Genomic DNA, 16,415 nt, shown 5'->3' on the forward strand with positions numbered 1-16,415 from the left:
GCTCCTTGGGAGGAGCTTGCTTCCAGCTGGACCTGTTACCTGCAAGGCTGGGCAGCTTGCAAGGAGCTGCTTGGACACCTCCTAGTCACAGCTCCCAGAGCTCTGAACAGCAAAGGGAACCTGAGAAGCTCCAGCCTTGTGCTGTGCCATCTCTCATCTTGGGTTTTATCAGCTGAGGTGTCAAGCTTCAATGCCAGCAGCTGCATCAAGTAGAAGCAGCAGTGTCACCATGACCCTAAAGCTCTGTCACTGTGACAGCAGTGTCTCTGTGACCCTCTTTAGCTGTGGCACCATGAACTGGTGCTGGGGGAGCCAGGACAGGAGCCCTGCAGGTGAATTAATCCTCAACATGAATAAATGGCCCAAGAAGAATGAAGCGTACAGGCTCTGTTTGCTTCCACACAAGAAGGTAAGCACTTCCACCACTGAAATCAGCACATCTCAGCTGTGTGTGCTGAGTGTCAGGGCCTTGAAGGAACTAATGGGTCTTACTGGCCCTGGCTCTCCCCATAGCCTGCCCACAGCCCAGGATTCTATTTCAGCATCTCTGGGGCTGTCAGTCCCTGCCCAAGCAATGTCACTACAGGGCTGGTCTCTAGCTCCCCACAGTCCTGCCCAGTCCATTCATGGACGCCCAGCAAGCCATCCCTCTCCCCCTTGCCATCCCTAGGTCGTGTTTCCAGTCTGGCTGTCTTCAATGTCACCCATGGGCTGACATCACAGTTGGAGCTGCCAGACACTCTGACAGTGTCTGGCACCAAAGGTTACCAAGACCATCTCTTGCCCTTCATCTCTGCTGGGTAGTGTTGAGCATCAGGAAGCCAATGGCTCTGATTTAGCTGGGAAAAGACTTTTTACTGGGTTTCCCCAGTAACAGCTGAATTTTAGCCTGGGAGGAGGTACTGAGCTAGCTCATTGCCACATTAGGCAGTGTCAAATGCTCCCACCCCCAAAAGGATGTGCTTGATGGGAACTGCTGGAATTGCTCAGCATGGATCCGGGCTTAGATAAATTGGGACTATTGCTTTGCAAGGAAGTCACTAAGAAATATGATCTTCAAGGAGAAGCAAACTGCTTTGATCTCTGTCCTTCTGGTTGAGCTCCTCTGTGTGAGCTCAGAGCTGATTTCCAGCAAAGCACGAGTAGTCAGGCAGCACAGAAAAGCTGCAGTGTGGCTGCTGTCAGTAGTAACTCTCCTAAGCAGCAAATACTGTGAGAAGGTGTGCTGTTCTTGGGCATGAGGAATAAAAGTGTCAGAAAGATATGGCTGAACCTGTAAATGTTTAGATTTTTGCTAAAAGCACTAGTAGGGAAATTGAAACATACACTCGATTAGTATGAACTGCTTCTAGATTCAGAACAACACCACTGCAATGGTGTGAACACAGAGGACAGAGCAAAGGCAGTCCTTGCTAAATGACACAAAAATTCACAATACATATTCATTGCAGGAAATACTTGTCATCCGTCCTTGATTGCATGTTGTATATTGGCGATGGATTCGATGGCTTTGGATTTCTTTAGCATGCCCTTGGGCTTTCGAGTGTGCTAGGATGCATTGTAATGTAGATGCAGGGTGTCTGGCACTTCTTACTGAATGAGGCTTCAAAGGGAAGTTTGAATCAGACTCTAATTATATTTGTAATAATGCCAAAGGCATTTTGACAAAGGGATTACCTGCTGTTCATGGACAGATTTTGTCCAGAGCACTTGAAACCCATGGAGTTGGTTCATGCTTCCACTGGTATTGGCAGATATGGGATTACCTGATTTTGATAAAGGCAGGCAATATTTGTGACTAGGCTTTGAGCACAACAATGTTACTCAGGTAGATGTGACAGCTTGAATACCTTCTCTGGAAGCTTTCCCAGTGCCAGAGATCATCTAACTGGGAGCACAGACCACTGACACAGCTGTGCCTGAACCCCTGCCACTGCAGACAATATTGCTGTGGGCATGTGGTCCAAGCAGCTTGCCAGGATCCCCTCATGCCTTTCACTTTGCCACAATATGTGCCTTTGAAGCTCTGGTGCTTTAAAAGATGCACACAGCCTTTTCCTCATGCTTTATGTGGGCAGCTGTATTATGTTGCAAGATTCTTCTACCTTCTCAGGTCTTTCCCAAACAGACAGTTTGTAAAGGACTGGGGTCCTGGAGCACTGAAAACGGAGGAGTTGGAGTTTAGAGGCAGGGAAACAAACACCTTTAGCAGAGAGCAGAAATTAGTTTGAAATGAAGAGCAGAGGTTTGCTGTCCTCACTGAATGCCTGCCTCGACAGGCCTGGTGTGAAAGGCATCTGTCAGCAGAGATGGTGGTGGGACGCGTGGCTGGAGGAACTCGGCACAGGGGCTGCTGCCCTGTAGAGGTGCATCTGCCTCCTGGTGCATGGGGCTGGCCTGGGGAACAATAGAGCTTTGTGCCTGGCAGATGTTCAGGCAGTGCTGGCTTTCTTTTCCTGAGGGCAGTTGAATCAAGGGCTTCTGCAAGTCAGGTTACAAGCAATTTGGCCAAGGTCACGCAGCGAGTGATGCTGTCAGAGATAGATGGAAATATCTGTGTGCTCTTTTAGCTTGGTAGTCCCAGCACAACACCTCCATTAGTGCGTGACATGCTAGTGATTTATCCAAGCAGTACTTTGCTCATCAGGTTTTATCTCAGTAGCAGTGGGAACAGTCTCTGTGTCTTCTACATCCAAAGAGCAGGAAGTGTACCTTACTCAGAGCAAAATAAGGTCTCCGACACAAGGATCTTGGCAGTGAACCATACAAAAGGTAATGGTTACGTATGATCTTCCTCCTGACTTCATGGAGTGAGGGACTGGAGGAAGCCTCACCTGCCTGGCAGGAGAAGGTGCGTCTCACAAGCTCAGTATAGAATCACAGGCAGAAGTGGAGGAAAATGGCAGGAATCACCACAGATTTTTGCCATACTGTACCACTGAACACAGGGAGAGGAAAGAGTGGGGTGGAGAAGGACACAAACCTCCAGAAACCAGGCTTGGCAGCCGCAGGACTTACCTAGAAGTGGTTTCTGAGGCGGTGTGTGAAGCCTGGGGCGTTGCTGTCACTTCCCCCCTCCAAGACTAAACCCTTGAGGAGGCTGATTCAGGATGGGGGGAGGTTTGAAGGTCCAGAGAGGCCAGCCCTGAAGCAGAGCTGCCTCCTCAGCAGAGGGATGAGCTGCATGCTGAGAAGCCTGGCTTGCAGCATGATGATGATGTGAATGAAAATGGACAACACAGTTCCATCCCTGCCTGTGTTTTGGGATCTGTTTGCTGATGGTGAACTGGATGCACTCAGGAGAGGCAGGCAAGGCTACAGATTTGTTTGTGAAGGAAGCAGTGGGAACACAGAGTCAGTCCCATGAAGGAGTGGGGAAGAAAGTGCAATAAACTATTGCATAATTTCAGTTGCCTCATGAAACCACTCCCTGAAGGATCCTTTCAGAAAGCAGATAACAGTGGAATGAATCTACATGTGTTTGCAATGCAAAGGCATGTGTATGGTGAATGTACATAAAATTAATAAAATGCAATGGGCTACAATAGGGAATTAGACATTTAAAACCTTCAAATTTTAAATCACCAGAGCTTCAGAGGTCCTATGGTAGAGATTCTGCAAAACAATAATCTTTTACTTTATCTGTAAGCCTCCTGGATGAATAATAATTATACAGTGTGGCAGAGGAAAACCATGTGCCTTTATGTAAGTTTAATCTTTATAGATATGAGGCAGGTATAGAAGGTGAGTTACTTGCTTTAATGATATTATAATTTGATTAGATATTAGAATATGAACCTGCAGTATCTGCTTTCTAAGCAATGATGGATTGGGCTGGAGGAAGTGTTCTTTTCTTTTTGCCTTATGGTTTATTTGGGTTTAGACCCTAAAGCAGCCAACACTTCTCCCATGCTCTAAGCAGTCTTCTTGCATAAGCTCCAAGAATGAAAATTGCATTCTTTATGAACCTCTCTATAAAATCTTCCGTTGTTGTTTTTTTCCAACTTCCGCTATCAAGTCTTCTGCACTTTGTGCCAGAATGACTTGGATTTCAGTCTTACAGTCTATCTTTAACTGATCCATATCCCGTGACCATTCACATCCAGCTCCTCGTGAAGGGGCTGACAACACTGCTCCTCTGAAAGTCAGCCAAGGATTGAAATGTTCTGAGCATTACAAACGTTCGTATTGCATCTTTTCCTTCCTTCCACCCTACAGGATCTCATGACCCCGTAGATATTAGAGCAAAACAGGAGAGGCTTTCAATGGAAAATCAATGTGGCTTGGCAGCTTGTGAAAGATCTTAGAGAGGGAACTGTGGAGCTTGCGGAGAGATGAGCAATCCAGCACAGCAGAGCACAGCAGCATGATTTCCAATTCATGGAAGAATGATGAAGAAAATAGAAAGTGAAGCAACAGTGTCACAGCAAGGGGAAGGGATGTAACCTTTAAATAGCAGGTTTTTCCACCTCTCTGAAGCATTGGGCATTGACTTCTTGCAGAAATAGGCCAAAGAGCTTGATGGTCTGATCTTTTATGGCAGATCCTAAGGGCAGGGTTAGCTGACACGCTTGTTAGCATTTGACCCAGTTTAAACTAACAGGTTCTGAGGAAGAAAGACTCACTGAGAGGTTATGGAGAGGGAAACCTGAACCAAAGTGACATTGAGAGAAATATTCATGGCAACTAGAGATACAAATACCTAAGGAAGAAGAACAAATCTGCCAAGCCAAAAACCTTCCCTTGTACCAGTGGTAATCCAACTGGTGAAGGAACAAAGCTGCTGCCGTGTGAGAGCAGATCAAAGTCAAAGATCACAGGCAGATCTGGTCTATGCTAGTAGGTTTTTTGTGCCTGTCTCAGTCTGAAATTCTTAGTCCTACCTTATCCCTGTTCCTTGGAGCAATACTTAAGAGGTTCTGAAACTGCTTTGTGCTCTGCTGTGCCAGGGACAAACCTCATCTCCCTAGAGGACACCCATCCTGTTCAAATCCCTCGTGGAATTTTAACACTTTTTGTTGGTGAAAGGAAAAAATACCCATAATCCCACCCAGTTATCTCTGATCATCTCAGATGTTTATCATGGCACAATTCTATCAGACAATGCTGCTTCCCAGGCTGTACAAATTTACAAACTCCTGGCATTTGTTAGTATGTGCAGCACTTTGTGATACTTTTAGGTCTCAGCCCTGTTTTCCTCTCACTGTTGCAAGAAGCTCCATAGCACCTTTGTGGACCTGCTGTGATTTCTGTAAAATTTAAGCACTCAATGTTGCTAGTAGAGCAGAAGTACTGAAAGCAGGGTAGCCTTTTTAAGGAGGCACAGGTGATCAGTGCAGGGTGGTTTTGGATGGTGAAAAAACAACCAAAATGCCTAGATTCTGCTCAAATGTCATAAAAGTTACAGGTTCCTTGGGATGAGAGGCAGGATGGAGGGGGGAAAACATCCCATGAGAGTGAAGAAGAGTTACCCAAAGATAGTGTGCAGTAACTAAAGCTAGATCAGCCTGGAGGGAAATATTAGAACAACTTAGATGGAGGGGTTTAGGTAAGAAAATCCAGGCCCCAGGGACATAACATGGCTTAACAGTGCCAGGCAAGCTGTGTCTACTGGCACTGCTTGGCAAAAGATCTGAGTGGCCCCATTAGGGTGACTTCTGTGCCCAGAAGATCAGTTGTCTTAGGAGAAGAAATCAGTGCCCCCACAAAAAAAAAAGTGTCTGTGGCGGATGGATAGAAGTGGGAGCTCAACCTCACAGATAACCCAGGAAGAGTGGATTTATTAATTTTACACCTCCAATCCTATGTGTTGTGTTTTTCCTCTTGTTTAATGCTATATGATTTGAGATTGAGGTGTCTGTGCATTGAATTTTATTCAAGCAAAAAATGCTGCCCTTTACAGAAAACAGCTAAACCAAAGCAATCTAGAACCAGTTAGCAGCTGGGTTTTACTTAAGGTAAAAAGGTCAGAACCATTGTGTTCATTTTTGGGTTATTTTTAGAAGCAGTCTTAACTCATACATCCTTTAGAGAGGCTGGTGGAGCCTCTGTCTTGGACTTCCTGGAGACATCCATGCCATTGGGCCACAAAAAACAAAGGTACCTACAACGTGAGCACTTGGTTTTGAATGAGAGTCACAGACTGACTTGTCAAGCTTTTGCCATCTGACCTAAAGCTGAATAAGCAAATACATACAAGTTAATAAACAAACCAAACTAAACAAAACAACCTAGCTCTGGTGCAAAGTCGAGAAAATTACTGGTCTCACGGAAAATTTCTCTGCAGCTCCAGAAAGGTTCAGGTTGTTACTGAGTGCTGCAACTATAAGAATTGGGGATTGTGAAAGGATTAATCTTCCTCTAATTTTTTTCGTTTTATTTTTATTGGAGATTTGGGTTATTGAGAAGGGGAAAATATTAGTTTAGATATTGTCTGCTTTCATTAGAACACTAGAGGAAGCTAAGAAATAAAAGGGCATAAAATTTGTTAATTTGACAGGATGAAGAGAGAGAGATGCTGACCTCCAGGTCAGACAGTTACTCCATGTACCTCCATAAAATGACACAAGGTGGATGAATTATCAGTTTCCTTGTAGGTATTTTCTTATCATAGGCACTTGTTGAACAAGGACATGTAAACCATAAAAAGCAAAGATGTGATTCACACTGCTAAGGGGTAAAATAAAGGGGTCATAGGAGTCCACAGTAAGAAAATGACAAGACGGTAATTACTACAGGCAGCATGGACCAGGACTAATAAACAGACAAAACACAAAAGGATAAAGGTGAAAATACTGAATGATATGATATCCAGAACACTGGATAATACTAGAGTTCTGGAAAATACTGAATGATATGATATCCTTATGATATCCAGATGTCAGAATTATCGACATATGGGGGGGATCTTATTACTTTGAGAAGAAAAAGTTGAAACTTCAAAAGAATCATCTCTGCCGCTTTAAAAGTAGGTGCCGCTCCTGGATGGGAGCTGCCAGTGTTTTGGCATCGGGTGATCCTAACGAGAATGATTCTAGCAACACGGGTAAAATAATGCTGATTTATTTCCGGACACGGAAGAATGACTAGTAAATATTAAATAAACTAGGAACAAAGCAACATTTTAGATTTTTGCTTGGAAACGGAATGCGCGTAGCCAAGAAATAGCTCTCTCATACGTGAGCCATCCATCACGGCTCGGGGATGGAGACCGCACAAAAGCCATCCGCCGCGGGTGGTGGCTGTTGCTTCCACGTTGGGGTGGGGAGGAGAAGAAGCCGTTTCCCCGGGCAGGATTCCCGCGGGAAGCGCTGAGCGCAGCCCGGGCGCCGGGCGGGGCTCGGCCGCTCCAGCAGCGAGGCTCCGGGAGCTCCCTCCTGGGGCGGGGCGGAAGGGACATTCCCGATAGGAAGCGGCACGGTCTCCTGCTTTATTTAAAGAAAGCCAACCCCTCCTGCTCACACGCGGGGGAGCTTTATGCTTTCATCGCGTATCCAAGGATCGCGGGCAGGACGGGTGACAAAGCCGTCCGCGGCTCGCCGGGCACGCTGGGGCGGGGGCGCAGGGTTTAAATGCCCCGCGGGGGCGGTCCGGCAGCGCGGCGCGTCCCGCCCGTCCCCGCCCCGCTCAGCTGACAGCGGGGCCGCCGCTCGGCGCCGCGGGGGACGGGGGGCGGTGCGCGGTGCGCCGTGCCCGGCCCGCGGGCGCGCCCGAGCCGCACCGCTGCCGCACCGAGCCGCCGGGAGCCGCCGGGAGCTGCCGCCGGCATGAGCGGCAGCGGCAACCCCGGGCCCGGCGCGGCGCCCTGCCGCTTCGCCCACTACTTCGTGCTGTGCGGCATCGACGCGGAGAGCGGGCTGGAGCCCGACGAGCTGGCAGGTGAGCGGCGCCGCCGGAGGCCTCGCCCGCACCGCCGCGGCTCGGCGGGCGCTCGGGATGCGCTGCCTCAAAATGTCTGCTCCCCCCCGAGCAGGGGAGGAGGAGGGGGCGCTGCGCCGGGGGGAGCCGCAGGGAGGGAGCGACTTTGGAGGATAAAGCATCCTCCGCAGGGGCCGGTGGAGCATCCCGCCGAGAGCGGCTCCCGCCGGGCGTGGGGGGCGTTTGGCCGCCGGGATGCGCATCACCCGCAGGCCGGGCTCCGCTGGCCGCCCGGCCCGGTCCCTGACGGTGGCGGGGACAGGCAGCCCCGGCGGGTGGGCAGAGCGGCCCCGCCGCGGCCAGCGGGCTGCCACGGGCAGGAGAAGGGAGCCAGGGAACCGAGGGTTACGGAATTGGAGGGAGCCGAATGACCGAGCTTTCTGCCGGGGCAGATGCATTTTCTTCAGTCTCTGCACTGGAAAGGAGGGGGAGGGATCTGAGAAGAACTGAATATATTAACGGAATCGCATCTTTATTATGTTTATTCGCACCTTATGTCTATTCAGAAATAGTCTTCCTGAATCCTTCTTTCCCCTCCACCCCAAAAATGTTACAGAAAAAATCGAACAAAAATATTGCTTAGGCTCTAACACATTTTCTAAAATGTTTATTTTTGGTGGGCTCATGACTGGATATGAGCTGATTATGTTGGCTTAAGGCAGCAGTTCTTCCTCAATGTCACTTTTGTTTATGCAAAAGAAACTATTTAAGTCAGGGTTTTGTGTATAAAATTTGATCAGTTTCAGGCTTAATAACAGGGCTTAATTGCATGGGAGCTTGGCGTTTCCTCATGGAGTTAGGAGTTTGGAAGTGTCTAAGTGCCGATGTTTGCCCATTCCCGTGCGTTCACACTGCAGGCAAAGGAGCTGTGCGTGGCTGAAGTTGAAGTCAGCTGTGAGCCCCTCTGTCTGGCAGTGGGATCCTGAGGATGGGATCCTGATGAGGTCTCTGCAGCTATTGCATCAGGAAGTACCTTGCCTTCTGGTTGTGTAAGCGAACGACACGATGATCTGTACAACTGGTCAATGTGCGCTGGTTGAAGTTCATGTTTTTGTCACCAGTAAAAGGGGTGGATGCACATATGTTTCCAAGGAACCTTATCTTAAGGCAGGGTAACTTAGTCTCTACCCTTGGCAGTGAGCACACACTACTATATGGAGGCAGCCCTGGGGTCTCCAAGTTGAAGCATTAGCTAAATGTACTTTCATCTCTTTGTTTTTTCACATGTACTTGTGACCGCAAAAACCTGTGTTTTCAGTTTTGCTGCTTTTAGTAGAAAACTCCCGACTCCCAGGAGCCACCTCCCAGCTGATGGTATACAGGGTTTGATTTGCATGGTATGACCTATTGGGGGGGTTTCAGCTACCTAAATTTTGAGTCATCTATCTGAAAAGAAACTATTTTTAAAGCTGTGTTGGCTGGTAGGCTGTGCATTCCCTGATGTACCCAGACTTTGCACGTTGTCTTTTGCTGAGGTGCACAGCTGTGCTCCTGGGGAGCACTGCTCAAGGGCAGCCTGAGTGTGGTGGGTTTGTGCAATGTGGTGCCTCGACTACAAGGCTCCTCTTCCATGGTCATTCAGTGGGTTTTGCTGAATTGCTCCAGCAACACTAAGCAGATTTCAAAGCCAAAGTAATCTCCCTCTTCATTTTTCAGTGAAAGAAAGTAATTTTGGCACATATAGGATATACCATTTATAAAATACAGCGTAGTTGTGAATAATTTAAAAGAGAAATTAACAAAATTAGTAATTTTTGAAGCCATGTCTTTGCAATTGGTTTAAACTAGGCAAGGTCCAGCAATATGGTTTGGGCATACAAACACTTTTGGTAATGCCAGTTTGGGAGACGTTCTTAATGCCTTAGGAGGGTTGGGATGTGATAGAGGAAGAAGTGGAGTAAAAGAAATATGATGGGACTTAACGTTGCCACTGAGCAATGTTATATTTTCTGATGTTATATTTCCCAGCTTTCTATCAGCTGGGAGCTCAGCAGTGGGAAATTCTGGGGAAGAACAGGGAGTGCTGTAAGCCACAAATATAATACAGCTGTGGAAAAATTAACTTTGGTTTGAGATGTAGCTGAGAAAACATTTCTGTTAAAGCTTGGGGAGTACTAATGCTGCTGTAGGCAGGCAGTAGTGAGAGCCCATCTAGAAATCTGTCTTACAGGTTTCAAAAACCAAGGTACTACAATTGAATTCCCTGATGTAATGGGTGGAGAGAAAGATGCTTGAGGGAACAGAAAGTCTGTTCTATCACAGCAAACCCACAAATGGCTATTCTTTCTAAAAATGTTCTTAAAATTCTTTGTGGGAGTAAATGACCCTGTTCTTTCAGTGTTATGTAGCTGTGGTAGCTACATCTTGCTGTCCTAGTGCTTAAAGAGCTTGTTGAGCTGTCACAAGGCATCAATGAAAAGTTACTGTGACTTAAGCTGCTACACAGATCATCCCCAGTTTAGCAAAAAAAAAAAAAAAGTAATCAAGAACCTGCTTATCTCCAAACCCGTGAATCCCTTGGCAGCCAGTGTTCACAGAGCTCCCGGGTCTGACTGATGGAGCTGCCTTAGGACTGAGCAAAGAGCAGGAGAAGGGACAAGAGGAGCTCTGCTGCTACTCCTGTGAAGAGAGAAGCAGGAGTTAGAAAATCTTTGAGGATGTGAGATGTGCTCGGTGGTGATGTGCAGATCTGCAGGCAGCTCACTGCGGTGCAGGGCGTGCTGAGGAGCTGCCTGTGAGTCAGCTCTGGCCTCATCTGGAGCTCCCTGACCTGTGCCCTGCCTGGGCTGGGGACAACCCGGGACTCTCCCCTGTGTGGAGGCTTTCCTTGCCTTAAGCCCAACATCTCTTTCCACAAAAACAAACAAAAAAAAGCACACACACAAAAAAAATCCTCATCTACCGCATCAGGCCTGAAGCGAAATGTTTTAATGTTACTCGTGAAAGTAGGGCAAAGAACTGCTTTTCTGATTCTTGTAGTGTTGATAGGTCTGTTCAGAACATGAAATAAAATCAACATTTATGGTTGTATAGCATTTTGACATGCTTTTAGGGATAAGTATTTTATTTTATAGTTCTTGTTCCACTGAATGGATGCTCAGGGCTTAAAATAAGCTTGGTAGATCAGAATTTTCCACCAAGCAAATAGTTCATTTTGCTTAGATTATTTTTTTCTTTCTCATGTATGATGTTTTCTGTTACAGATTTTTTTTTTTTCTTTTTTTGAATGAGTGAGTTGCTCCACAGCTGGTTCTACAGATGGCTGATTTGGGGTTTTTGAGTGAACTAATTTTGAACAGCTAAAAGCTGTTTACCTATTGCTCAACTTGGTAGTGTATCCAGGCACACAACAAAATTGTGTGTAGATTATGATGTTGTCAAAACACTTGTGGCCCTTATCACAGAGCTCTTACTCAAGGATGGAGGAAAAAAACTTTTTTGCTTCCAGGCTCTTTCCAGGGACTGGAAGGAGGAAAGGAAACTATCTAAGGATTTCTTGGCATTTAATATTTGGGGAGGTCATAAAAGAAAAGCAGGGTATTTTATATGAAATATCTTGAAAAGCATGAAAATTTCAGTATTGGTTTCAGTGCCCTTTTGAACTCCGCTGAAGTAGGGTGAAGGGAGCTTTTCTGTCATGTTTAGGGATTATGGAAAATAAATTTCCATTCACTTTCCTCTTCATGCCTGCTTCTTTCAGGTAGAGCCATTTTGAGACTATCAGCCTTGGAATTGCATGTGCTCAAATGAATTTGTTGTAGTAAATATTTCACATTGCATTTAACAAAAGACCAAATTGTTCATTAAATTGTTTCTCTCATATGTTTTGTCATATTATATGAACTTCATGAGCATATATAGTGAGTTATATGTTCAGGGCACAAGGTTTTCTGTCTGTAGCAGCTTTTACCATTTGCTTGGGGAACAGGTTAAATTTTGTAGGATCTGGTCCGAGTGTCACAAACTACAGTTTAGAAAAATTCAGAGTACACATGACTCAAATAAAAAGAATATGAAATATACTTAATTGGGGAAGTAATTTAGTGCTCTGGAGGAAAGCAGGGAGAGAATTAGGGTGTTTTGTTCTGAAGTGGAAGGACTGGCCTCCATTGAGGGTGCAGTTTAGAGGAAGAGAAGGTGCAGTAAACCAGTGTGGGAACTGGAACTTGAAGGACCATATTGGATGGTGCCTTCCCTGTCTTAGACATGAATATTGGTGGAGTTATGGTAGCCTGCTTGCTGTGTGAAAAGATTCATAAGGTTTTTATAGGGTTTTTTTGCCACGCATGAACTGTAAATGTTACCTTGCACTGTCTAGTTTTGGCCATTGTGTAAAGATTCAGTGTCTTACTGTCCTATTCAGTGTATGCTTGAAAACTGTAGAGGGCTTCATTACTGTATTACTTCATTACTTTTAAGATCAAATTCTTTATTTTAATAGCCAGCAGAGCAGAGAGTGGATGCTGGTCATGCTCACTGAAAATGCTGAATGTCTTGGGAAAAACGCACATTTCTTCTACCTCATGCTGTTTACCTACAAATATCCACATATTGGAAATTAATTTCCCTTCAATGAAATGTTAAAATCTAAACAGGGCATGCTGCAGTCTGGCTAGCTGTGCTTCTTATCTAGTAGGCTCTTATTTTTAGAAAGCTAAAAGACTTTTTTGTCCTTGTGTGTGCTTGGCACCTGCGTGCTCATGCCTCGCAGAGCCTCCCCACCACCCGCGCCGCTCTCCTTCGCGCTTCCTCCGTTCCAAGTCTGTGCGCGAAGTGTGCTGCCAGAAAACTTGGTGGCATTACTACAGTCATACAACTTCTTGTGTGCATGGCTCTTCTGAAAATAGGCAATTGGATTTTTTCCTAGTTTGCTGGAAATAGACTAAGTTTCCCTTTACCGAGGAATAGCTGATCCGTTGCGATTCCTTTTCATGACTTACGCAACTGACACAAATGATAAGCAGGCTACAGAAGTTTTGCTTTTCACTTTTAAGTACAGTCCAGATTTGCACAAAGCATTTTTGGAGGGATTGTCCAGATTAAGTAACCTAGATGTGGATGAGAATGGTGCAAGTAGAGGCAGAGATAGCTCATTTTGTTAGCTGTTCAAGCAGTTGGGGTCGCTTGCTTAGGATTTCTCATCTTTGCCAGGGCTTGTGGGAGGAATGGAATTCAAGCATGTTTCCAGCCCCCTTAAGAAGTGATGCTCAAATGCAGCACTAAATCTTCTGACATTATAGCTGGAAAAAACCAAGTCTCATGGATTAGGGATTGGATGGACTAGTCAGCTTATTGAAGTAACTGTCATTTTTTGTGAACTGTCATAATAATAGGGAAACACTGTGTATTCATTTGGGAAATCTGTTTGCTAAAAATCTGAGCTTGATTAATATTTTGTTCATGTGAAACCAAATCTTATTCTGCATATATAAAGTGTTGCTTTTCTAGTTAAAGGAGTATGGAGATAATCCCTGCTTTTGGATGCTGAAACATAAATAAAGAAATAATGTTTCTGCTCTCTTCTACATTTTCCAAGGTAGTGGCACAGATAATTGCTGTAATGGTTCATTCTTCTTTTTTTTTTTTTTTTTTTTTTTGGCTATTGGAGGAAACCAGAATTTCATTGTAATACCACAAAGATTTAAAATGTATTTTAAAAAATATCTGAATTATGCATTAACGACTTAGTTACTATAGGAAGATTTCTGCAGCCAAAGGAAACAATGCTTTTTATAAAGAACTGTCAATATTATTGACAAGTATGATCTCCAGTTAAAATAACCTTTAAAAAGGAGTAACTCTCTTGCTGTCTTGGATAACACACCATTTGTGGAACTGCTGATGGCTGTGATGTATTGCTGTGTTTCAGCAGTAGCACTTTATTCTCTATCTATATATATGCCGGAGAAATGCTGGATTTAAATGCTCACCCAGCCCTGGTGTGATTATTCTGTTATACATTTGCCTTCATCTAAGTTTTTTATACTGTATTCCTTTGAAAATAAGGTACTGATTGGGTTGGAAAAACATTATTATTCGTGTCAATAGCACTGACTCACTAATGCTAAACCAAAGAGAATTTCTTGTACTTCGCTTGCTAGATAAGCTGCTGTTTTGATTTCCACTTAGAAAGACTAAAACCTTTTGCACTCCCAGAGGCTGCTTGGCTGCCAGTGGCCGCTGCAGTAGCGGGGAAGGAGGAGGTGTGACAGTGCAGGTGAGGGGGATCCAGGGAGGATCCCAGGAACTGCCCCGTTCATATTGCAGGAGGCAGCCCTTTTCCTTCACACACTGTAATTGCAGCAGTAATCAAAGCAGTGCCAGGCAGGGCGGCTGAGCTGCTGTCCTTTAGAAGAGCGACCTACATCCAGCCCTAATCTCGTTCCTGCGCATCAGCCTGAAGTCGCTGCTGGCGCTGTCGCGGTGGCCGAGTGGTGCAGTGGCTGGGAGGGACAGGGTGCCAGGCCCGCAGCCTGCCTGGGGCACGGAGCCCCCGGACACACCGTGGCACGGCCCGGTGGCGGTGGGGACGGCATGGATGTGGTGCTGTGAGCCTGAGTGCAAGGTCCTGCTGCCAGGGCAAAGGCTCCCGTGCTGGTGTCCACCTCCGCCCCGTCCTCAGGTGCTGGAGGCCAGTGGCACTGGGGGACGGCGATGCTCAGCGCACGGAAGAGCAGTAACCATAAATATGGCACAATTGCTCAGGGCGGTGCGTGACTGTAACATTGATTTTTCTGCTCAGCTGTTTTCCTTGTCCTTGCCAGAGCCAGTGCTGCAGGAGCTGTGCCAGTGTCCTGACACCCTTCCCACAGCTCGCCTGTGCCAATGCAGAGCTCCATGTAGGAATAACTCCAAAATGAGCTGCTTCAGGAGAGGCTGCACATAAGCCAGGAGGGCGAGGGTGGCAGGGCTCTGTTGCCTGCCTTCTTTCACCTGCTTGTCATGGTCTAATCAAGTTGTCCTTAATGCCAGCTCGTCCCTAAAACATGCTGACAAGTGTACAGCCCACAAAGCCTCTGCATGGGCTGGCACTGGATACTGGCTGGCACACTGCTCCTGCTGCAGTTCTGGTCTGTTGCAGTGAGGGCTGGAGTCAAGGAGAAATGTGAATGAAGGGGAAGAAAAACAAAGAGTGTGTGCACTTCTATGCAGTTAATGCTATGATCTTTGGCTGGTGCTGTATGAGATCATGTAGGACCACTTACACATGTGGAAAGAGTTTCTTCTTGAGCCACCCCTGGTGTGCATGGAGAGGAACTGTGTGGAATATGTGAATCTCTACAGCTCATGACTGTAAATAGCCTCCCATTTTTTCCCCTTCTCTTCCTTTTTTTTTTTTCATTGTCTATCTCTTAACCAGTGAATAGCAAAAATGTATACAGTAGGAAAAATTGCATTGAGGAAAACCAAATTTGGCCAGGAAACAGTAAGATTTCACTGTGTTTTTTTGATCACATTAGCCATATTGGTAATCCCAAAAGCAATTAGGGAAGAAATGGTGATAGGTCATCATAGTAAAAGAAACATTCTGGGGAGATGACTAATGTGTGATAGACTGCTGAGGTGTCAGATGTAAGCATGGCTGGAAGAAATTTCTGTTATATTGCCTGTATGAAAATATAAACAACTCCATTTGTGCTTCTTGCTTGGAGTCAAAGACCATTTTTAATCAGCATTGTATCTCAGCTGAAGGTTCTCTCATTAGGGTGTCCTAGGCTTGGTGGAAGTGCCTGGCTGAAAACTGGCTGGCCACTCTCCTTTGGGGTCTGAAGTTTTGCTTCTACCCCATGACTACTCAGCCCATGAAAATTAACATCAAAACATCCAAGCAAATTCTCAAAGAGTGAAATGGGAAGAGTGTTCCATGGGAAAGAGGAATGGGAAGAGTCCTTCTGTGGTTTGAAGTACTTTGCCAGATTTCCGTGACCTGCTTCAAGTGATAGTACAAAAATTAACTCTTAGTAGAATATGATAATGGAGTGAGGGGTATGTTTTTGGTGGATCTGTAAAGAAATCTGGTTCTCTCACTGGAGAGCAGCCTTCACAATTTCATACAAACATGTCAGCTGTTCTTGGTTTGTGCTCAGAGGCAATGTTTAAATATGTCAGTCTTGTAGAGTGAGCACCCTCTCACCCTGGAGCATGAATTTGAGTTTGCTTTACAGTCATTTTAAGAATCAAATTGCAATAATAATTCTGGGATCTAGTAGCACTTAACCTACCAAGCTTGATATAGAGTCAAATCATGCTTTGAATCTGTGTGAGTGGTAAGTTGCACAGTATGAAAGCCAGAAGTATCCTCTGTCCACCCCCTTCTTGGTATTCTCTTGTCATGTTAAAGACTTACATGTGGAAGGGTACAGGGGGGCTTAATCTGAAACACCAGTCTGTGTAAACAATGACAGGATTAAACGAAAAAAAAAAAAAAAAAGCCAAGCACAACCGTCATGGGTGTGTAGTGGCTGCTGCTTTTCACGGATGACTGAAATTATTTGTAT

At 45.7% G+C, this 16,415-nt stretch overlaps 1 protein-coding gene across 3 annotated transcripts in view; it reads left to right on the forward strand.

The window, feature by feature from the left end:
• Positions 1-7,696: 7,696 nt before the first annotated feature.
• Positions 7,697-16,415, forward strand: part of DENND5B (DENN domain containing 5B) — a 107,954-nt gene continuing 99,235 nt past the window's right edge. For 2 of the 3 annotated variants that reach the window (XM_021539994.4, XM_021539995.4), the window contains exon 1: positions 7,700-7,878. In XM_021539994.4, coding sequence (XP_021395669.2) covers positions 7,767-7,878 — 112 coding nt within the window. In that variant the 5' untranslated portion in view covers positions 7,700-7,766. Of the gene's footprint in view, positions 7,879-16,415 lie in introns of all 3 variants that reach the window. The other variant, XM_085569637.1, reaches the window with a different exon arrangement.

This window comes from Lonchura striata, chromosome 1A (assembly GCF_050655825.1).
Source record: "Lonchura striata isolate lonStrDom1 chromosome 1A, ASM5065582v1, whole genome shotgun sequence".
NCBI classification, from domain to species: Eukaryota; Metazoa; Chordata; class Aves; order Passeriformes; family Estrildidae; genus Lonchura; species Lonchura striata.